The 23,452-nt window shown below is 43.0% G+C and overlaps 1 protein-coding gene across 8 annotated transcripts in view; it reads left to right on the top strand.

Moving 5' to 3' along the window:
• The first annotated feature begins 828 nt into the window (after positions 1–828).
• The window catches only part of SATB1 (SATB homeobox 1), a 93,451-nt gene continuing 70,827 nt past the window's right edge, over positions 829–23,452 (top strand). For 2 of the 8 annotated variants that reach the window (XM_050708952.1, XM_050708949.1), the window contains exons 1-2: positions 13,412–13,484; positions 23,117–23,352. In XM_050708952.1, coding sequence (XP_050564909.1) covers positions 23,142–23,352 — 211 coding nt within the window. In that variant the 5' untranslated portion in view covers positions 13,412–13,484; positions 23,117–23,141. Of the gene's footprint in view, positions 1,123–13,411; positions 13,485–19,537; positions 19,618–19,726; positions 20,244–20,335; positions 20,406–23,116; positions 23,353–23,452 lie in introns of those variants that run through there. The other 6 variants (XM_050708950.1, XM_050708951.1, XM_050708953.1 and 3 more) reach the window with 6 other exon arrangements.

Genomic DNA, 23,452 nt, shown 5'->3' with positions numbered 1-23,452 from the left:
GAACAGAGAAAAAGTCCCTCCCCGAGGAGAAGTTACACGCACAAAGCCAGTTCCGAAGGAGCGGTGCCGAGGGGCACGCGGTGCCAGGTGACACCGCAGCCGACACCACCGCGGGGGGCGATGCGCGGCTCCCAAAACAAAGCGGCGCGGCGGGACCCGGCTCCGCTCCCGGTCCCGACGGGCGGCGGCGGGCGAGAGGCGACCCCCGGGGGGCTGCGCGCCCCCAGCCCGGCCGGCCCCGGCCCCGGCCCCGGTGCTGCCTGAACCGCTGGGCGCCGAGGGGCGCACGCCGCCCGACAGGGGCCGGGGGTGCAGGTGTGGAAATAAAGCATCGGGGGCAAGCTGGAGGGAAGGGGAGGGGGCCGGGAAGGCGGGGGCAGAGGGGGGCTGTGTGTGTGTGTGTGCGTGTGCGTGTGTGTCCCACCTGACTCCCTGCTCGGCGGGGGGGCGGCACACACACACACAAACACACACACACACACACTCACCCGCCGCTCGGTTCCCCCCCCCCCCCCCCCCGCCGCTTCCCATCGCCGCCCCCATCAGGGAGGGAGGCAGCAGGCTGGGACCCCCCCCGGCCTCCCTCGGCCGCGCTGCCCCGACGGCACCGCCGCCCCCTCCCCGGGGGCAGCGCGCACCTCCCCGCCCGGGGGGGCCGTGGGAAGGAGGTGGGGGGGGGGGGACCGGGGAGGTGGGGGGGGCCGCAGGCAGACGCCCAGACAGACAGACAGACACGCAGACGCACGGGCAGGGCTGCCCCACGCCGGTACCTTGCTGCCCTGGTGGTTTCCGTCCGGGCTCCTCCTTGCTGAGGCAGCTCGGGAGCGGAGCCGAGCGGGCGGGTGCGCGCGTGTGGCTGTGTGCGTGTGTCCGTGTGTCTGTGCGTGTGGCTGTGTGTCTGTGCCTCCGTGTGTGTGTGCGTGTGTGTGTGTGTGTGTGCGAGAGCGAGCGAGAGCGAGAGCGACTCTCCCCCCTCCCCCTCCCCCTCCTCCTCCTCGCTCTCCTTCCTTTAAACGCCCACTCCCGATGGGTGAAAAGACAACTTGAACTTCAGTGCAATTAACTTCGCCGGCGCCTCGGAAGCCGGAGGTGTCGCCGGCCTCGCCCGCCGCGCTCCCATGAGTGAGTCGCTCCCGCTCCTTCGGCGGCGCTCCACGGGCACGGGGGGAGGGGGGGGACGGGGCCGCGCCGGGGGCACCGCCGCGGTGCTCTACGGAGCCCACCCGGCAGAGAGGGCGGGGGGACGGGGCGTGGGGGAGTCCGGGGGTGCGGGCCGGGGGGGGCTCCGTGCGGCGCTTCAGCCTGCGGAGCCTCCCGACGGGCGCCTTCGCACACCTGCAGCCGGCGAGCTGCCGGCCGCCCGCCCCGCTCCCCTGCCCGCCGCCCCCGCGGCGAGGCGCAAGGAGCGGGGAGAAGAAAAAAAAAAAGAAAAAAAAAAAAAAAAGAAAAAAGAAAAAACCCGAAACTTTGGCAAACTTCTTCCCTGCGCTCCTCGCGGCAGCCCCGACGGCGGGGGAGAGCGGGGCGAAGCGCCGGGTCGGGGGGAGTGGCGGGGGGGGGGCTGGAGGGAACGGGGAGCCCGCAGGGCGCGGAGCTTGCGCGGGGCCGGGCGCCCCCCGAGCCGCGGCTGCGGAGCGCCCCGGATCCCCCGCGGCCACCCGGCGCTGCGGGGAGCGCTGCCAGGGGTTCGTCGCCGTGCTCCGGGATTTTTTCTTTTTTTATTATTATTATATTTTTTTTTCCTCCGTCTCCAAAGCCGGCCCCCGAGGTTTTGCGCAAACCGTCGTCCTTTTGTCGCCGGCTCCGCTCGCTGCCCCCGGGAGCGCTCCTGCCAGGCAGGCACCTGCCAGGTCCGGAGTTGCCCCCTGCCTGTCCCCAGGCTTCTGGGACCGCGAGAGAAACTTCGCTAAAATGCAAGTTTGATGAAACACTTCGCACCAGCTCTCCGAAGCTGGAGTGAGCTGAAAATGACGAAAGCTCTCCGCTGCTCGTAGTCAGCCCAAGTGAGTGCAGCGCGACTGGGAAAATAATTCACAAATTCGGATCCAGAGCCTCCAAGGGGCCCGGGCGGGCAGTGCCCTTGCCTTCTGGTCCGCGCTACCTGGGCGTGAATCAGCAGCGGTCCATTATTTCTACTCTCTATTATTTTGGTATAGTGCGTTCATATATTTGTCTGCTGTCTGCTGGCAAACATTAGCATTCAAGCTTACATTTTTGACAAATGTGCAGACAGGAATAGCATGAATAGGCATCTTAAATATTAACAACCTAAGCATCTGTTGTGAAACAAATTTAATATATTTACTCTGTTTTTCTCACATTGTTAGAAAAGGTTACAATAAGTGTAAAATTTCAACTGTAGTTAGCACAAGGAACGCTTGGATATTTCACTCTCTCTTCAAGCATTCAGCACAATCGCCAGATAGAAATCTGTCAAATCAGGCGCACTATTCAAAAACAACTTGAGACAGGAGCGAGGAGTGTAAAGACATGAACGTAGGGTGTTCTCTGCGATTTGTATCTCCTTCTGACTCTGCAGCACTATCTGTAGAATTTGAGAGTGCTCTTCTTGGTCCCGTGTTCCTATATGCTCTTTAATGCATTTATACATGCACTCATTTTCTAATTCATTCTCTCTTTGCGATCGTTATTGGTATTACCTTGCTTTTCAGGTCGAAGCAATGGTTTGCGCAGAAATGTGTAATAATGTAGAGTAGGTAGCAAAATGAGCAAGCAGAAAACGTAATGTGTTCACTTCCAGGCGTGCATCTAAACAGCTAGCACGCGCACATCATGAGGCGATAGAAGAAAAATTAAAATCATGGGCTAGCATGCTATGTATGCCCACTCGTGAATACAAAAAGCTAGTGGAAAAGAAACAACTGACCCCAAGGAATTCCTCCGTCCCTGGAATAAAACTGTTCTAAGTAGAACAAGAGCACAGAAAAGTGAAGTCTCCAAAAAGACTGCAGAGTTATTTCAGGAATCAGTGCATTCCTTCCCTTTTTCCCACAAGTTCAAATATGTAATAAATAAGTCCTTTGTATGCAAAAGAGTTTACTGGAACAAAAAATATTTAAATGGAATCCTTTTTGTGCATACACTTTGAAAAACTAGCTGTTTCCTTTTTACATTCTTTGCTGCTAATAGTTTAAATAGGAAAGTGACTCCCAGTTTCTCCTCTCCTGTTATTTTAGCAGCGCGCACTGATCCGAACCTGCTGGCCTGTAAAGCAGACAGAGTCAGTCCGTAACTCGCTGATGGGACGTGCTGCTTTGCCAGACAGAGGAGCGGAGAGGGTCTGCCACAAAAGCCCCAGATCTGTACGAGAGCAGGGCACCTCTTCTGGTGCGCGGCGTAGGCCCCGCGGGTCAGCTGATGAGCACCTGCCTTCTGCTGCTGCGCTTCCCAGGCGAGAGCAGAGCAGCCAGCGCTGCCTGCGGCCCTGCCAGCAGCCCAACGGCACTGACCGCGGCCACCAGTCCCACGGGGACACGGCCACAAAGCCTCCCCACAGTAGGAAAGTCCTGAATGGGCACCGACGCGCCCTACATTGCAGGTTCAGGGTGGACAGAGGCTTAAATGGGTGCAACTGCAGTTTAGAAGATGCTCAGCTGAAGTCTGGTGTTCCTGGAAAATATTAATATTAATAATAATAATAATAATAATAACACAAATCTTTTAATTGTATCGACTACAATTTTGGAAGTGATGCCACCTTTTTATCGTAACTTATTTTTTCATATAGATATTGTCGGATAAATTCAAAGTCCTTCTTAATGTTTCCAGCTGTGTTTTGGAAAAAAAATCAAGGAGATTACTATATTAATAAGATAGACTGCATCATACAGAAAATTTATATTTAAAGTAGACTTCTGAATTAAAAATGGAGCGAACATGACTTATGAAATGTTTTGGTCACATTTCTAGGAACTACGCTATTTTAACGTAGATACTAGTGAAGCATTTTATTGCCTTCTTGTACATAACTGCCATTGCTCTCTCTAGATATATTTAATATATATCCAATGAAGCCACAAACTTTCCTTCCACAACAGTTTAAACACATCTGGAACATTTTACTTTCTTATAATTTATGTTAATAGATGTAGAGTGTATATACAATCTTCTCAGAAATCATTGCTTTTTCCAAAGGGGAATTTTTTTACTTTCAGTCAGGGAATATATTTATAAGAACAAAATAACTCAAAGTATAGGCAATTCTATATATCATTTTATTTTCTGTTAGATTAGGTTGATTATATAAAGCTTTCATTTAGAGCAATGGGATGATGAAATTACAGAGGAGTGATTGGCTTTTGTTTTTTCAAATGGTTCAAGTCGAGGGCTACAGAAATGAATGTTTTTGGTAAAGTTCTTTGAGTACATAATATTTTTCATAGAATTCTGACAAATTAATTTAATAGAAAAGCCACAAGTCTCTTAGCACAGGAGGCTATATTTTCAGGTAAAATGGGAGTTCTGCTTTTGCCATTATAGGCATCAGGCTTCAGTAATCTGCTCCTCTTGTGGAATGAACACTTTCTACTTAAAGCTATCATGCACCTACTGTTTATTTACGCTGCATTAAACTGACAGCACAGCAATCAGAGGAAAAATATGACTTACTTTCCTGAAGTAAACACCGGTTTATAGGTTGGTGCATGTATTTATATTCCTGCCGCCACTAAATAATGGCTGTCTCCATTTTAATATCTACCTGTGGTGTTATCTAGGGTAGCTGACTCTTCCTCGTTCGAAATGAGGGAAAAAGAAAAGAAGGGCAGCGGAAGAAAAGAAAGTTTCCTTATCATTCCACTCCAAGGGGAACTCTGTAGAAAAGTGAATTAGTATTCCTTTCTGTGGCATGCAGGAGCCAGTTTTAAAGACACAGCATTTAGTTTTGCTTGGTGTATTTGAATTGCATCTCAAACAGGGAAAACAGAATTCCTTAACAGTATTTGTCTATCCAAGTCACTGAAATTGTATATTCAGGCAACGGCAGATTAAGGGCAGAAGCATTTTATTAATAACTGAAAGCACATATGTGTGTGTGATGAAAAATGTTCTGCAAATCTGTCACTATGCAATCAAGTGCATTTTTTAAACTTTAGTTGTCACAAAGTTGCTACCGATTCTAAAAAAAAAAAAAAAAAAAAAAAAAAAAGTAAAACAGTTTGATGGTTAAAGAGTAACTTACAGTTCTTATTGCTTGTTATACTGAAAGTTTGCAACTTTATAAAGTCCATGTCAGAAAACTCCACTGATGTTACTTTTTATCTTGGACTAACGAGTGCAAGTAGCTGTCTCTTCAACTGGAGATAACTGCAGGTATTGTAACTCACAATTTACGGAAAGCACCCCTAATTTTTCCACCAGAGGGTTCCATTAATAATCTTTACCCATGAAGTGTATTTTTCTCTACCATTCTGTAAATTATAAAATTTAGCATTAAGTTAGTTCATATGCCAGCTCCCATGTGAGTGGTACTAGTATCGCGAACTCTCAACAGTACCTGACCACAATTTGTAACTGTTACTTCAAAAAGGATATGATATAATGGTCCCTTCTAAAATGTAGGTGTTTTCTAACATTTGCCATCCTGTGGCATCTAAGTTTACCACAGTTATCACCGACACTTTATTGCTTAATTGATATCTGTTTGCTGCTTTGCAAATGCTGACTTTCTAATGGTTCCTGCACTGCATGCTCTCAATAAGTATAAATCCAGGTAGAGATTAATTTTACAGGGTTTTGCCAGTTCTGATCTTGTTCACATGCTCTCACCTGGTCCTTGTACCCTATACCAACTGTAATCTACCCTTAATCTGCATAATCTGGTATAGTATAGTAGGAATAGTGTAGCAATAGCCAAATACGGGAGTGGAGCATAGTTACATACCTCAGGCACCGTCTGAATTGTAAATATCTGTTTTTAAACTTGCTGGGCCTGACTTTCCTCTCATGCGCACTTGTGGATCTATGCGGAGGTCCGTAGACCTTTGTTTTGACAGTTCTGGTTTTGACGGGATCAGTGTTAGGTGTTCAGATGGGCTGACGGACACACTAGCTTTTGTTATATAGCATTTATGCCAAAGTCACCTTTTTGCTATTCATTTAGAATGCCAATATACCCTGATCTCAGTTTTTTCAGTGAGTCTGTGGGCATTGGTGTATGCCAGGATTGACACAGGCTGTGAGAAGGCCTCCTCTCACTGGAGCGTGGGCCTGCTCCTGTCCTTAGGCTGCTGTCAAACAGCATTAGAAATGCTTTTCCACAGCTGTAGGTTCACAGGAGTTAGCTCGAGCCATCTCCTGCTTTTCTGGTGTGAACTGCGGGCTGGATGGGCAGAAGAATCTGCTTGTGTGCAGGTGGACCTCAGTCACCTGAACTACACCTGGGAGCAAAGCTTCAGGATGGGCCACGTCTATCAGCTGTGTTGGCCTTGCATAACTCCCAGCCACTATCTGCTTTATCTCTTTCTCTTGGCACATTATGACATGATATGACCCGAGGAGATGAGGGAGGTGCTTTAAACCTAGAATGCACCTCATCTTCTCAGGATCCTGCTCTGACAGGATTTATTTGGCCAGCAGCAATCATTTGTGCGTTGTTCCACTTGCTGCTCCATATAAGTGGTGATGCACTGGGATCATGTATACCTGGAGGACTGTCTCGTAACCTTTTCCTGTGTCTGGAGTCCAGGTCTTGCTTTCAGTTCTGACACTGACAAGGTGTGTGGTCTTGGTAAAGCACTGACCACAGCACATTTGCAGCCCTTTATGTCATGAGCCTGTGAGTGCCGAAACACTCACAACTTCATATGAAAGAAGAGGAAGCTGCAGCACACAATGTCTCTGTAAATGTGACTTTAATATGCCTCTGGTTTATTTACCCATCTATGGAATTAGCAATATATACATTTCATAGAGCACTGAAATATTAATTCTTTATATTTGTAAGTCGGTCCCAGAATGGAAAACATTTTTACAGCACAAGTACAAAGAATTGCTGCTCTGAACTCCAGCCCACATGCAAAGGTTTGACAAAGGTATTTCCTTTTCAGTAACTTTACTTAGAATATGTCTAGTTGTAATTAAAAACATTTGCAATAAACAGAATAAAAATTCTAAATATGCCCTAAGTATTCCCAATTTTAACGCATCAAATAAAAGACAGAGAGGAGTGGAGAGAGCGTGCGAGACTGTGCATGCATGAAAACTCACAGAGGAACTAAAGGGAAAAAAAAAAGTAAGGAGAAATTTCAGGGTGAGTTTTACAATGTTTATAATCAAAGATTAAATTAATATTTTTTTTGTAGAGAGCTGTATTAGAATGACTTTAAATCATTAATGCTTTTCAACATAGGTGGGCTTCCTTGATAAATGTATAAAGTCTTGAGAATAATTAGAGGCATCTTAAAACTTTAAAAATGACAGTTTTAGCTTCTAAGGATTCATTGTAATATAATAATACTGAATGCTTTTTAGTGTTACTTCTGCACTAGACATTTAATTACAGTCTTTGTGAGACATGTTATCTGTATAGTAACCAGTGCATAAAAAGAATGATATATACTTCTACATACAAGCTCTTGCTTGCCAGCTTTCTTTTTAAGATTATAGATTAAGATCTCCAATCCAGAATGTTCATGTCTGCAATCAAAACAACTTAATTTTAGACAATTTTCAGGAGGAATGGGGCATTCATTGTAATAGTATTTCTTCTCTCGTTGCTTTTCTTTTTACAGTAATACTTGAACGGTTGTTTAACAGGGGTTTTGGTTTGTTTTTTCTTTTTTTACCTGTGTGAGAGCCGAAAGTCAGCATTTCTTTGCTTGTTCAAAGGATAGATTACAGAACATCAAATGAAAAAGCACGTTTAACTTGAATATTGAGACAGAAGATTCAAAAAAAGTAAGAGTAGTTTGGTAGGGTTTTCACATGTACAGCTTAATGTTTGAAGGAAATTTGGAGCTTGCTTTCCCTGTGTCAGTTATTCAATATTGTCTGATACGCATTGTGGATAATGTAAATCGCTGGAATTCATAACTTGGTCCGTGCATGGCTGTGGAATAGGGAGTTTGTTTGCAAGGAAGATCAGGTACATGAGAGTTTTCCTTGTGCTATACTTGCAGATTTCAGTAATTGTGCAGCATGTGTAGGGTGCTCCTCCACACACTGAGTTGTGCCCATAGTTCCCATTCTGCACTTCGGTTATTTGCAGGACTGGGCACGATCGGAACTGCATCTAACCCCTTCAGAGCAGAGCTTTCCAATCGATCAGATGCAGGTCCTCTTTCAGGTTTTGCTTTTTTTGCTTCTTAAGTATGAGTATTGTTCAGGAACACCACAATATTGGAGTAGGACCCCTCATTTCAGTACTCTTTATAAGAAAAGCTCACAGTGAAATCAGTCAACCAAAATCAATCTCTGTCCCCTTGACTGTATTGTATTGGGTTTCTTTTTCTTTCTTTTCTTCTTCATTTGACTTGCTGAATACCATAATCCTTTTGGCCATTCCTGTAGGATTTTATCATCTTTTTAAGATAAAAGATGTAATAATTATGTAATAACATTTTTGGATTTGAAACTTGTGATTCCACTAGTTTATTTGGATTGCATGTCCTATGAGAAACTGAATTCTGCATTACCAATTAAAATGACTATTAGGCTATGCATAGGTGCAGTTATTATTTTCTAAGGATTCCAGAAGAATTTCCTAGATGCCATGCCAGCAAATTAAACTGCTAGAACTTTTTTATTTGTGTGGCACGATGAAAGATATGCCTTAAGACATGTTATACTGTCTGACAAATTGCATTTCTAAACAGTATTTCGTATAGGTTCTGTCTCTTTAAAAATGCAGTCTCCTCTATTTGCCCTATTAATTGTTGATATGTTGCCATCCACGAGACAAAAATTAGAGCTGTAATTAAATAATCATGTGATGCTCCTTAGTGCCAGTGAGAGCAAACTCATTTTTCCAGGCCCTGATGGTCACTGATTATTGTATTACTACTGGCTTGCTTTATTTTTTTTAATGGCTCTATATTGCTGGGTTACCTAACCACTGCCCTTCTTTTCAAAATTAAAGGAATTGAAGAACATTAAGTCACTTAATTGGCCAGTGGTCTACAGGGACACAAAGTAGTCATACCTTCTCTGCTTTTTGGTCACTCAATTGGTTCTACTGGGAGAGCTACATCAGTGGTGTGGTTGTGTGCCATTTAATTTACACTGGTGTTTTGGCTGGGATGGATGCATATAGGGAATGCCAGGAGAATTACAAAAGGAGCAGGGTATTAAAATTCAGAAATGATTAAAATTGAAATAAAAGGATGCTGCTTCTTTGCCAGTACTCTGGCAGTCATAATGACACATAGAGATTAGTTTCCACCTTCATCTTTTCCTTCTTTCTCATTTCCTCTTGTTTATTGTTGACACATTTTCCTTATGTCTCTGCTTCTCAGCGCTTTTTTTCACTGTTACATATTCCTACTTTTTCTCTTTCCTTAAGCATGGAGAAGCTTACTTAACCTTATTATAACAATAACAGAATAGGTTATTAATATTTAATATGCACATGATTAAAATTTCTCTCTTAAACATAGGTCAGCTCTATTATTAACTGACATGTTATTTTTCATTAAAAAATTTTTATTCTGCCCTTACGGTTTCTCAAACACCCTTTACTTTGGTGGTGATTTAACACATAATGTTTAGAAAACTGTGTTAGGCTAGTGAAAAAAAAGAACTTACCAGTCATGGATAATCAATTATGCATGAATTCAGATATAACAGATGGAAACTGGTGAGTTAAAGTTTCTCTTTAGCTTCATGATTTTTTTGTTTTGTTTTTGTGACACCTGTCTCTTATGTATAGATAAACATCTAACATAGCATACTGCTTTTCATGCATCTTTGTGTTTTTTTTCTTTTGGGGGGTTGTTTTTTTGTTGTTGTTGTTGTTGTTTCTTTTTGTTTCTGTTAGTGTGGCATAAACTCATTTTCCCCTGTTTCTAACTTACTATTTTTAATTTGTTTGTCTGTTGGCATTTCTATACCGCCTTACTTTTCTAGGGCCAAATTATCCTGTGATGATAGCACTTAAACTTCTCATAAACTACACAGTGTCATTTAACCTTAAAATTGTGTCAGCGTGATATTTTAAATTGTATGAGTTCACTTCTGCCTTCAGCTGCTCATGGCCTATAGTATGACGACATGAAAGCAACAGAGTAGACTATGGCTGTGCATATGTATTCATATATGCATATGCACACATTCTTGTGATTGTGATACTTATACAGGCGTTCCCTCCGAAGGCATTAATTAAATTTCTTTCAATCCTTTGACAATGAAACAGATTGCTTTACTGCTTTTTATTAAAAACTTCAGTATGGACTGGGCATACAATTTCTTTTGGTCATGGAAAGATTTTCACAGGCCTAAATCAAGCAAAAGACAATAACCCTTTGCTACGTGCCCACAGCAACAACCAACCGATATTATGTAAAAGAAGAGCTACATATAATTTTTTTTTCTCTCTCTCTCTCTTTTTTTTTTTTCATAGAAAATTCTAAAAGAGCTTGGTGCATGTGCTTGGACCTGAGTTGACAGTTTTTTTGTGTAGTTCCTTCCTGGTGGCTTACTGGGGGATTCTTGTATTTGAAAGCGCCGTGTGTTTCAGAAACGCAGGGGTAAGGTGATTTGAACATGCTTTTTCTGTGACTGCAAAAATTTGGAGCATTTCTTCACCTGGCTCCACCCACGTTTGAAGCATTTTTGGATGTGGTGCAGGGAGCTTTTCCATCTATGAAAGAAAAATGATTTGATAGAGAATGCACCCCATATTTTTCATGAATAGAAAAATTCAAAATTTCTTGTGAGCATGTTACCTACATTTTTGAAGGGAAAATTGTACTATGGGAAGGAGTTTGTAATATAGCCTGCCAGGAATGAATGATATTGAAAAGAGTTCCTTAGAAAATGAACATGGACATTTTTGGACAGTGTGAAAATAATTGATTTCACATGTTATTTCGCCTGTCACAGGTGGAGCTCTGCTAGGAACCTTCATGTGCATGCCTCATCTTCGCCACATGCTTCTTCCTCAGCTGTTCTTATATCAGCATCAAATACAAACTTTTCTCCCAAATGTTTATATGCAGTTCGGGAAATATATATGTATATATTTACGCTCGGGCGTTTTGCTCTAGTACTAGAATGAGTATAAACAAACTGGCATGAATACTAACCTCATTTTGCCCTAAAAATGTCATATTCTAGTGGGTTCCCAACTGCTCTTACCCGTGTCAGCCTGTTTCCATTATAGCTGATAGGCAGGAAATCTAGAAATGTAGTTATTTTAGCAAATAAATGCATTAAATACTGGAGCGTGCTTTTGCTACAGTTTTGATTTTTTATTTTTTTTTAAATCGGGACAAATATTTTGAACAAGTTACTTGGAGTAACATTTTGAAGTGACTTGTTTTTGCCTTCTGTTGTTTGCGCTTAAACTAAACATACACTGACACATGTATAGATGACCTTTATCTTAGTGACACTGCATATGATAAACGTTTTTTGTTTTAGCACCCAGATATTAACATGTACCTTGTTCCTTAAAAGAACTGTGAACATTAACAGCTAATTGTTCCTGAAAAGAACTGTGAAAAACTCATTCATTTAATCTTCGTTATTGTGGAATCTTCTGAGTTGGAGATTGGAACAAGTCCTAGAAGAAAAAGTGAATTCGGCCAAAACCACCAACTTTCAATTTGTTTTACACAAAAACCACACATTTTGCATGTATTTTATGTACAATGAATATTGACTCCTGTCAAGTTTGGCCGTAATTAGATGCACAGTTTTACTTAAAAGGTTTTGAACTTTAGAAAAAGTCTAGAAGAACCTGGGCAGAATTCTGAGTTAACAATGAAACTGGAAACAGGACATTTCATGTGGTTTTGGGTTTCATAATGAAAGTTTGACATAGTTCAAGTCATCAATCAGTTCTAACCATTTCCTTAGACTTCAACTCTTCCATATTTTCAATTTTTATCAGTAGATTTTATTTACGCTATCAGGTCAAAGAAAAAGATGATAGTTTGTCCTGGTGGCGAAGTGTTCCAGTGTAACGAATCAGTGCTGTTTGAGCTCACAGAAAGCACCTGAACTCAAGCTAATAATGCTTGAATAGTCCTTCTGCAGCGCTAACCGCAATGGTTCTGATTTTCTACCATACCATGCAGTTTTGCTTGGGCTGTGTGAAATTCATCCTCACTCAGAAGTGTTGGATTGAACTTCTGTATGCCTAAATGCATTCTTTTTTTTTTTTTTTTGACTGGGAAAGAAACACAGAGGTTGGAGGTGATGGAAAAGGAGTCAGGAAAGGAAAGAAAAGCTGAATCAGTCAACAACACCGCAAAACACTTTAGAGATAACTTGGTGTAGCATTGCTTTTAACAAGCAAAACTAACTGAAACTCTACTAGTTTATATGTCTGGGGATTGTTCTTTACATAGTGTTAAATTAATAGAGCTTCTGTTCAGGCACATCCCTAAAATAACTGCTTATCAACCAACTCTTCTTCCAGGTAACAATTATATGACCATCTCTTTCCTATGAGTTACCTAGCACTGTGATGATCAGGGTTTTAACAGGAACTATTTTCTTATTCTCTTATCTTGTATTAAATATGTTCACATGATAGGCCTGAAAATTATACTTCTTCGGAGAAAGTTGGGAAATCAGTAACCTGCAAAACACGCATTTATAACATAGGTAACTTGGCTGATCCTAAGATGCTGGCTTTCCTCCTTTCTTCCAGCTGCCTAATTGCATTAAAACTATTATATAAAACTCTATTGCCTTTTTTTGCTTGTTGTTTTTTGTGGAAGTAGTTGGCTGTAGCTGCCACAAGGAAATTACAAGCGTGACTCATCAAGGATCTAGTCTACTGTTATGGATAGAAAAGGATATAGACTACAAAATATATATATATATTTTTTTAAGTTGAAGCTTATTATTTGAAGTAGTTCTGAAATCCATAGTCATAAAAATATTGGCTTATATTAAATACCACGTAGTTAGTATTTGTGGAAGTTGCAATGCTAATAATATGCTTAGGGAATGAACTCAGCTTGTCCGCAGAACAGGTAGAGATTGGGCAACTACAGAGTAAGAATTATGTGATTAAGCCATTAATATTCATTAATGAATGATTAATGCTGCGATCTTTTATGGGAATGTGGACACCTGTCTATTGCAGTTTCAACCAGCTAGGATTCCTCGTGGCAGGCAGAGGTGAAAGACTTTCTATTCTCATTAGCAGTCACGTTCACCCTTCACTCCCTCCACCACGCCAAACAGTTTTATTGGCTTTTTTTCTGTTATCTTCTTCCAGTAATTTGCCTCTTCATGACTTGTTTGGCAGCAAGGGGCAAACCTAAATGACTGTTGGGACCACATCAGCAAATGTATGTATTTACTTCAGTTATACCTTCATCCTAGTCAGAATACATGTAGAGCTATGAAAGGTGCTTATGCAAAATGGTGCAGTAGTTTGACTAAAAGTAATTTGTTTTATCCCAAACCACATTTTGCATATTCCTATTCAATTCTATTTTTAAAAGAAAATTCCATGATTGAAATACACTGCAGAAAATGTTTGTGGGAGTAAACGAGCCTCGTCACATAGGCAATCAATAGGGAGATGTCTGTTTGTATATGATTTTACATATCTGCAAGCAAGCGGAGACATCCAACTACAAAATACTGCACCATGGGACACTGTGTAGATATCTGATACTTTCCAAGGGATCTGGGGTCCGTAAACTAATGAGTGCTCTACATGTAGCCATATATGTAGGTTTTTCACCTCTGGTGAATATGGTAAGGATAATTTACTTCACTTAATAAGCAATTAAGTGCAGTTCAATACAGCTGACTCCTGTAAGTTAAATATCCATTTTACGTAACTCTTTCAGGACACTGTATGTGAGAGAACACAAACGAGCAGAAATTGCTCATGCAAAATGTGAGAGGGGACGACAGCTTGTGTGCGATGTCTTTCAGTGCTATGAATTTCATTTCATAGCACTTTTGCTTTTTGACAGGCATACTATCCAGGCTGGGGCAGGTTGCAGTCAAAAAAAATCTAGGTTGGTATGTAACTTTGGCGCTCAGCGTGGGGGATGTCGGTGAATGCCGCGATCCCCATCGGTGTGCATCGAGAGCTTGGGGCGCGTGAAAGCTGCGAGTGCTGCAGCCAGGTCGGCTGCAGGTTGTGCATGGTTGGGCACCTGCAGTTGTTCAGGGCAAAAACGGAGGGGAAGGCAGTCAGCAGAGACTGAGAAGCACCTTCAGTTGGAGGTGCAACACTTGTAGGGCTTCGGGACTGAGTCCACACCACAGTGGTGACCATGCTGGGGCTTGCACTGATGGCCATGGGAAAAGACAGTAGGATGTACAGGCACTATTTCCCCCTAACGCTTCTGTGTACCTCATGCAGAAATTAGGCACAAACTGCCAGGGAGCCATCCACCTTTTGGCCATAGATGTTTCCTTTCAGAAAGTCAGGCACTGGTATTTTCATTGCCTTGCGGTCCAGCAGTTACTGCTAGCCGTAGATGGCCCCTCACAGCGCGGAAAATACTGCTCAAATTCTGAGTAAAGCGAATTTCCTGACAGTCCCGCTGCTGCGCGGCTTCTCTGCATCACCTCCAGCACGGGCGGGAGCTGACGAGTTACCCAAATGGCTGTAGAGTTGTCAGAAATACATATTTACAAAACCCAATCAGCCTGATCTCCCCAAAGAAATCTGATAAAAGAGAATACACAGCCATGCTGGTTTTACTCTGCTGCCAGGTCATTTCTGTTTGTGTTGCACAAGAGCCAAGCCTCAAGATTTGGGCCCATATTTCCTAATTTATTTTGAACAAGAAAAGATTGGAATGGAGACCTTAGAAGGCACCGAGGCAGCATGCCACACTGGAGAATTTGTTTTGTTTTGCAGCCACTGAGACCGCTGCTCGAGAGTTAATTCATGGTGGGGGTGAAGAAACACAGTCCAACTTTATAACTATTTGTCTTATTTCAATGTAACCTAGCACAAAATGCATTTATATATATAAAAATACAGTGCAACAACTTTATTAAGGATTAATAAGCTTTATTAAGCATATATTTGTTTGCTGAATGTTGACTAGAAGCTATGAAAAATGTGATGTTACTCTTGCTGCATGTTTAAATGATTGCCTGCATATGTATCCATGACAATATCTATTCATCTTCTGTTCTTTATATATGTTTTTATTATAAATATCTTTCTTCTAGTGGAACATTTTAATATCAAAGTTGACACAGTGAAGTGCAAATTGGAATAGGTCAAATGAAAATCAGATATCTGTATCTTGAATTCATTCCAAGTAGTTGCGTATTGATAAGAGAAATCTGCTGCCTATATGCCAAGACGCAGCAGCCCTCAGTTACCCGTGCTTTCTAGTTACAGCACAGGTTCCACGCTCCACCTCCCAAGTCTGCAGTAAATACTTTACCAGACATAGGTGATACACAAAAATTAAATTAATCTGTGTTGCAGAGAGTTTGTAGGGCTTAGTACATATATGCAGCTTCAAGAAGACAGTGATTTTCCGTAATCATTTATCTCAAGCATAGGAAGCATATGCATGATTATATAATTAACAGAATATTTGTTTGTCAGTGTTTGGTTAGTGTGCATAATAATATCATTATTAGGCCTTCTGTGCTCCTGTATTATCAGATTGTTATCTCCCTGCTCCTTTAATTCTCTGTCTCTGCTTTTTAGATTAATCACTTTGTTTTACTCTGAACATTTTAAGGGTTTTTTGACCATGAAGGGAATGGTTTGTGACACCAAAGCAGAAGTTATTTTAGAACAGATTCTAATCTTTTTGTTTTCTTGGTGGTTGTTACTGTCATATCTGGTAATCATTCTTATAAAGTGGTGTTTTAGTCCCGAATCTTGTTCCAAATCATATTTTTAAATATCAGATCTATTCTAACCAGCTCTGCATCCCTCAAATTATCTTCACTGCATCCCTCAAATTATCTTCCTTTTTCTCCATCGCACTGCAGGAAGCGTGCTGCCAGCTGAAACTCCCTCATCTTCCATGTTTTTCTTCTTTAGTGGTCAGTCTTGCTAGCTACTAAAGTTTACTGCAACAGACTTTCCTGGAAAAGATGAAAACCGATACAATATTGATATTTTCCATTGCGCTCAGGACGTTTAAATTCAACTAGTAAACACCGTCTTTCCTCCAATGGTTCAAATGTATTGGGAAATAATTCTTTTTTCTTTTTCTTTCTTTCTTTCTTTCTTTCTTTCTTTCTTTCTTTCTTTTTTTCTTTCTTTTTCTTTTGTTCTTTCTTTCTTTCTTTCTTTCTTTCTCTTTCGTTCTTTCGTTCTCTTATTTTTTTTGGAGGGACTGAATAATATTCTATCTATCGTCTTGGAAAAAGATGGGTTTCTAAATAAACAACCCGCAAGACAGTTATCCCTTGATCATATGTTATGGAAGATGTCATCTACATTTTCCCTTGTTTTTCTTTGTGAAATGTGTTTCTTGTTTTTTCCCCTTTTAAGCACTCTCGGTAACAATCTTAGTAACCTTTTTCAGGACATGCAACATCTGTACAACTTTTCATGTTTCCTATGTATTCCACCTCCACTTGCTCTGCTCTGAATAATAGCATTATGTAACACTGTACTCATGTTCAAGCATTGCATTTCTTTGCTTCTGAGATTATAATCTATTTTGTGTGTTGCTGAATATGATAAATATTTCATGTATTTCACCCTATTACCTTTTTTTTTTTTTCTGTATGCTGTTTCTGCTTACTTGGGTGAATGTCAGCTTGTTTCTTTACCCGGTCCTGATGCATTCCTCTTGTTTTATAGTAGTACGTGTAGCGATAATTCTGCTCTTCATAGATTTATTGATTTGCCTTCCCTTTGCTCAGAGCCCATGCTATTTTGCGTACTCTACAACTGTTATCAGTCTCCCTGCTTGCCTACTTTTGCTGCTGCGTCAAGTTTGTATGTGCAGGTCGCTAATTTTTTTTAAGTTGCTCCCCTAACTGTTTGGGCTTTATACCCGCCTGCGCAGCAGTTCACATTTCTCTGGTTGGTGATGCAACGCCCCTTGTTAGACATAGCGCCTTCAAACACCATGCCCTTTATCAATAAAGAACTTTAATTTTTCTCTTATCTCGCAGCCTGTACAAACTTGTTGCGTTCAAGTTCGGCTAGTTGGGTTACTTTTTTTTTTTTTTTTTCGTGTTGTTGTTGTTTTTCCGAGTGCATTGTGGGAAGAAGTTACGGCTGGCTGCCGGTTATTTCTGCTGTCAGCGCGCTGCCACCTTCCAGCCCTCGCCTTGCGCTGGTGGCTGCGGGTCCCGCGGGGCGGAGGCGCTGCGGGGACCCCTCTGCCCCGGCCCGGGCCCGCCGCTCGGGGCACCTCGGCCCGGCCCGGTCTGGCTCAGCCCCCTCCAAAACCCAGCACCGGGGATGACCCCTCCCGGGACGGGGCTCCGTGGGGGGCTTCTCCCAGGCTTTTAGGAGAGCCGGGGATGAAGAGGGGAGGGAAGGAAGGACGGGGGCAGAAGTTTGCTCCGCTCCCCCTCTCCCCGCGGCCCCCCCGTCGCCGTGCACCTGCCCGCGCAGGCTCCGCGGGGCGGGGCGGGGGCTCCGCGCCGTGCCCACGCCGGCAGGATATTGTTCGGCCTTCATCCCCGCCCCTCCTCCTTCTCCTCCTCCTCCTCCTCCACTTCTTCCTCCAGCAGCCCCCCCACACACACACCGCCGCAGGCCCCCATCTGCCGCCTGCGGGGGGGGGGGGGGGGGGGCAGCTTGCGGCGGTGTCTGCGTGGCCCGGCGCGGCTCGGCACGGCTCGGTTCGGCACGGCACGGCGGGCATTGTGCGCGGCGCACACAGGGCCGCCTCACCCGCAGCCAGCTGGCTGCAAATTCGTGCGCGCCCGGAAGCCGCACGCCCTCTTCCCCCGGCACCCCCCCCCCCCCCCCCCGAGCCACCCCCGCGCACCTCCCGGAGCCCCCCCCCCCGGCCCGGCCCGGCGCCCCCCCTCGGTGCCACCACCTCTCCTCTCCCGGCCCCCCCCCCTCCAACCTCAGCTCCCCGGCCTCCCCTCCCCCACGCCTCTCTCCTTCACCACCACCACCTCCTCCTCCTCCTCTGCCACTTTCTCTCTCTCTCTCTCTCTCTCCTCTCTCTCTCTCTCTCTCTCTCTCTCTCTCTCTCTCTCTCTCCCTCCCTCCCAGGACGCGTCGGATGATCCGAGGCCGCCGGGGAAGGGCTCCGGGCAGCAGCGGGGAGGCTGCGGGTTCCTCCTCCCCGTTTCGGGGCTGTATTATTAAAAAAAAAAAAAAAAAAAAAAAAAAAAAAGCGAGCCGGTGGCCTCGGTGTTATTTTGTATTAAAATGAGGAGGAGGAAGAAGAAGCAGCGGCGGCAGCGGCAGCGAGCGGTAGCGGAGAGGAGGCTCTGAGCAGGGGACGGCGGCGGCGGCGGCAGCAGCAGGAGGAGGAGTAGTGATGAGTCAACTAATAATTTAATGGGGACAGAAACAGGGAGAGAGAGAGAGAGAGAGAGAGGGGGGGGGGGGGGGGAGAGAGAGAGAGAGCGAGAGCGCGAGCAGAGCCAGGCAGCTCCGTCCGGGGACACACACACATACACACGCACACACAGACATAGAGCCGTGTAACATCCAGCAACAACCACCAAACCGGCCTAAATAGCAGCCCTCCTCAGCCAGCCAGGGGAAACGAGCATTAAAAAAAAAACAACAACAACAAAAAAAAGCAAAAAAGAGAGAGACCAAAAAAAAAAAAAAAAACCCCAAAGCCTACCATTATTATTCTTTTCCAATTTTTTTTTTGCTGGTTTGGTTTTTGTTGTTGTTGGCTTTTTGCAGCCTTTCTATTTTATATTTTTGCCCCCTTCTTGCGAGTAACTCTTCTTGGAGTTCCCAGTTTTTTTTATTTTTTATTATTTTTTCCTTCGCAGAAAGAGAGCCAGGTTTTGATTTTGTTTTTTTTTTATTTTTATTTTTTATAGAGGTTTTTGTGATTTTTTTTTTTAATTACAATTTCTCCCGGTTTTGGACTCGGAGGGGGAGTGAAACCTCGTCACTTTTTGTAGTGGTGGTGGTGTGCCTTGTTGTGTGTGTTTCCTTCCTCCCCTCTGTTCTTTTTCTCTCTCCCCTCCTCTCCTTGCTCCCTCTCCCCCCTCTCTCGCACAACAGCCCCCGGTAAATGAGAGGAGACAGGTCCTCTCTGCCTTTTTTTTTTTTTTTTTTTTTTTCCTCCCCGGACCGCAAAGGCGAGATTAAAAGTGGCATTTTAGTGCCTTTTCCTGCAATTTTCTCGACACTTTTTTTTTCTCTTTTTTTTTTTTTTTTTTTTTTTTTTTTATCTCCAGTAGCGATCTCTGGGGCTGAGGTTTCCGCAGAAAGTTTGGGGGCTGTTACGGTGTGTATTTTGGCGGAGGGGGAGGGGAGCGGGTTCCTTCTGTGTGTGCTGCTCCTCTGGGTGCCTATTGGAGAATAATAGTGTAAGTGACAACCTAGAAGTAGACTTTCTGCTCTTCACACTGGATAGAAAAGCTGCCTTTTTTTTTTTTTTCTGCTTTGATTTTTTTTTTAATCACCCCCCCCTTTCTCACTTGCTCCTGTACGCATTGGTTTTATTTTTGAAAGGATAGCTAGACTTAAGTCACCCTCCACCTCAATTTAAACCTGGTACTTTATTTTTTATTATTATTATTCTTAATTCCTCGTTTCGAGCGTTACACTTGTCTGATCAGTTCGCTCTCCAGCTCCTTCTTCTGTTGCTAAACCTTGAAAACGGGCTCTCTCTAAAGATATTTACTATATTTTTTTTTTCCCATTGCCATTTTTTTTTTTTTTGCTCATGGCTACTCCGTTTCTCGCTCTCTATTTTTGCCCCTCCCCGCCTAGAGGAAAATAGCAACAAGAAAACAAGGCAAATAAGCGAATATTAGGGGAAGTAGCCCTCAGGTCTGCTGCGCCCCCCCTGCTCCCCCCCCCGCTCCCCCCCCCCCCCCAAAAGGGGGGACCTAGAGAACATCAGTCTTGAACTTCTTCCTCTTCAAGAGCTCGGGCTGCAAAGGAAACCTCCTTTGTTTTTGTTATTTATATGCTGTCAAGTTTTGAAGTGGTGAGTTTCGGGTCGGTTTTGCTAATTTCACTCCGAAAACTGCAGTGTTTCTGTTTCTAGATAAGTACTTTGCTTCTTTGTCTCTTTAAAAGGTCACAGCGAAAGCTTGGCCTGGATTGCCAGAGCCATATGGAACGGATAAGTGCGGAGCCTCTCGCAAATGTGATTATGGGGTTTTATGGGGGAGGGAGGGAAGAGGAGGGGAAACGACTGGGGAGGGGGCTGGTTCAGGAGGAGAGGGAGAAATAAGATAATAGCGGCGGGGCTCCTCCATCGCGACAAAAGGAGACGCGGCACCGGCTTCTCATTGAGAAATCGCGCGGTGGGGCCGTACGCGTTACGCTGGGAAACCGTGCCTCGAAATCGGGCTCTGCTCTGAACGCCTGTGCCGAGAACTTGTAGTTGTGAAAGATGCCGAAACGCGAAACCCGGGGAAACTCTTGGCCTGGAAGCGGAGGAGATAGTAGTTCCTCCTCCCTGCAAACCCTCTCTCCCTGGGCAGGCCACGCTGGTTGTTGCTCATCACTATTCCAGGCTGAGGTTTCAGTGAACTTTAGCCTTGGGCATGGAGTTTAAATGAGTAAATTAGGTGTTTTATGTGCATGTAATTTTGCTTTGTAACATAAAGCTTTTTACAAGATGACTAAGCGGGGAGAGGATGCCGATGGGTGGGTATTCTAAGGCCAAGCGAAAATGACCCATTTGGTGTTTTGGTTGTAGTCAGGGTATTAACTGAGCTGCGATCTATCACTTTTATGCACTGTACATGATGTAGTGCCATTCTGACTCATGATGACTAGATACTTTTTGTAGCAAAGAGCCTTGGTGCATTAGAGTGCTTCCGAAGTTGCCAAAAGTGGCGAGGATTTTCTCGTTCAAGGCTTCTTTATTATTAAACACCCCTTCCCTTTATTTTTTATTTGTAATCCCCTTATTCTTGCGAGAGGGCAGCCTCAGAAAAGCAGCCCTATAGCACGTTAGCATCATCAGAAACATCAGAAGATGTTAATGGTTTGAGACTGTAATTCTTTCCTTAGACTACAGTTAACCCAGTAAAAGAAAAAAAAATACTCTCTTCAGAAAGTGGCTAAAATAGGCATGTTTACCATTAATGAGAGACACGACCTAAAACAGATGGGATCAAGATGAATGGGAAACCTTAGCATGTCACCGTGCAGCATAAGGAAAAATAATGATTTTCTAAACTTTAGCTATTCGCAGGCATTCTTTAGGTTGCTTGTAAACATTCGCATTAATACATTACCTCTTTCTTCACCATATCAGGAAAAACAGCGCAGTGTTCACTGCAGAAAAAAATAGTTTACAGAATTGGCATATATACCAATGACATAGAATAGTATATATAAAAAAATAAAATCCCAAGATATTTAGACTTTAATAGCTTTGCTATGAATTGTGCAGAAAATGTGTTGAATTACTAGGCAACTGAAAGAAAGTAGCAATTATCAGATTCGCACCAGTCTTTCTAAATATGACTTCCCCAGTATTACTATTTGTGCTCGGTAATGTAAATACTAGTTCATAAATTAATGTCTAGTCACCTGTCCTTAGTGATTATCTTATATGCATAACATAATTGTGAGTGTAGTCACACCTTTTCTCCGTCAGAGAAAGGTAGGGTAAAATCCCTAACAATCATAACAGTATTGATGAATGAAATCATAACCAGAAAGATGTCTCTGTTCTCAGCAACTGATTGCCTTTCTACTTGGTAAAATTGTTTCTGACGAGTGACAAAAATCCTTGAAACTTACTCTGTTATGTTCTAGGCTTGGGGGATTTTTAATGATTTCAGTGGAATTGTTATTTGTGGACCGAGGTTTCAAAAGTTTATAAAAAGGGAAATATAAGCATGCTAACAAATACTTTTCTTAATTTGCTATTGAAATTGCTTCCGTTTTGGGGTTTCACGTAGCTGTGCCAGTGTGTAACTTTGCTTTGCATCACCAAGGGATCCTTTATTTTTAAGGGTTTCAAATGTCTTGTCGAAATTGTGAGTTTTTTTTTCAGCATTGTGTTTTGAGAGATGCTGATTTTCTTCCTTCTTCTTTTTTTTTTTTTTTTTTTTTTAAGAAAACAAACTAACGGTTAAGGCTTAACACCTTTAAATTTTCATATGCTTATCTTGAACTTTGCAAAAGTTGATAAACTTACTGTATAAAATCAGTTGGGCAACTCAAAAGCAACCACCTCCCGCCACTGCTTTCTGAAGTTGAATGTTAAATTGTCAAATTCTCTTCTAATTTTTATTTTCAAGGTGTGGGGGGAAATTGTGAATGGCCAGTCTTCTACTTCACTAATAAATCTGTTGCTTCCTCAGCTAAAGTTTTAACAATCTCTCTATTGTTGTGCATCCATTTTTTATCAAGTAGATTGAGAACAGTTTCAGGAGAATCTTTTTCTTTCTCTCTCTGTCTGTCTCTCCCTCTTTCTCTTTCTCTCTTTAACACAATAAAAACACCCGGGTTTAATAACAACCCCTTCTGTGAGATTTGTAACAATAGCTGTGTTGGAGCACATACCTTGACAAACATCATTTATAAGAGTCTTAGTACCTCTCAGATTTATAATAACTGTGAAGATTTTTTTTTTAAGGGGTACTCTAGTTGGCTTTTTAAAAAAATAATTCCATCAGATTACAATGTGATCCCTCTGTAAACTGGGGTATGGGGTCATTTTTGGAGAATAAGTTTGTATCTTTTAAAAAAGGCATCTTCTCCTAGTTAAAATAGTTATTTGTTCTTCTTTATGAGCTTACGATACATATATATCTCTGTACATGTGCAGGCTGTGTACGTATACATATGCGCACACGTGTACAACATATATATTTTTTTTTTGAATCATGGCAGGTGATCTTTAGAGGCGGGACTGAGTATGGATCATTTGAACGAGGCAACTCAGGGGAAAGAACATTCAGAAATGTCTAACAATGTAAGCGATCCGAAGGGTCCACCAGCCAAAATTGCGCGCTTGGAACAGAATGGGAGCCCATTAGGAAGAGGAAGACTTGGAAGTACAGGAGCTAAAATGCAAGGAGTGCCTTTAAAACACTCTGGACACCTGATGAAAACTAATATTAGAAAAGGTAACACTTTTGTTAATTCTGCATTTGAGAAATATGAATTATAATATGGGGGGGGGGAGAAGCATACTTTTGCAGACTCTACTTCATTTATATTTCAGGA

Source organism: Cygnus atratus, chromosome 2 (assembly GCF_013377495.2).
Source record: "Cygnus atratus isolate AKBS03 ecotype Queensland, Australia chromosome 2, CAtr_DNAZoo_HiC_assembly, whole genome shotgun sequence".
In the NCBI taxonomy this organism is placed as follows: Eukaryota; Metazoa; Chordata; class Aves; order Anseriformes; family Anatidae; genus Cygnus; species Cygnus atratus.
Note: the sequence above shows the minus strand (reverse complement) of the source record. Positions and strands in the feature narration are given on the sequence as shown.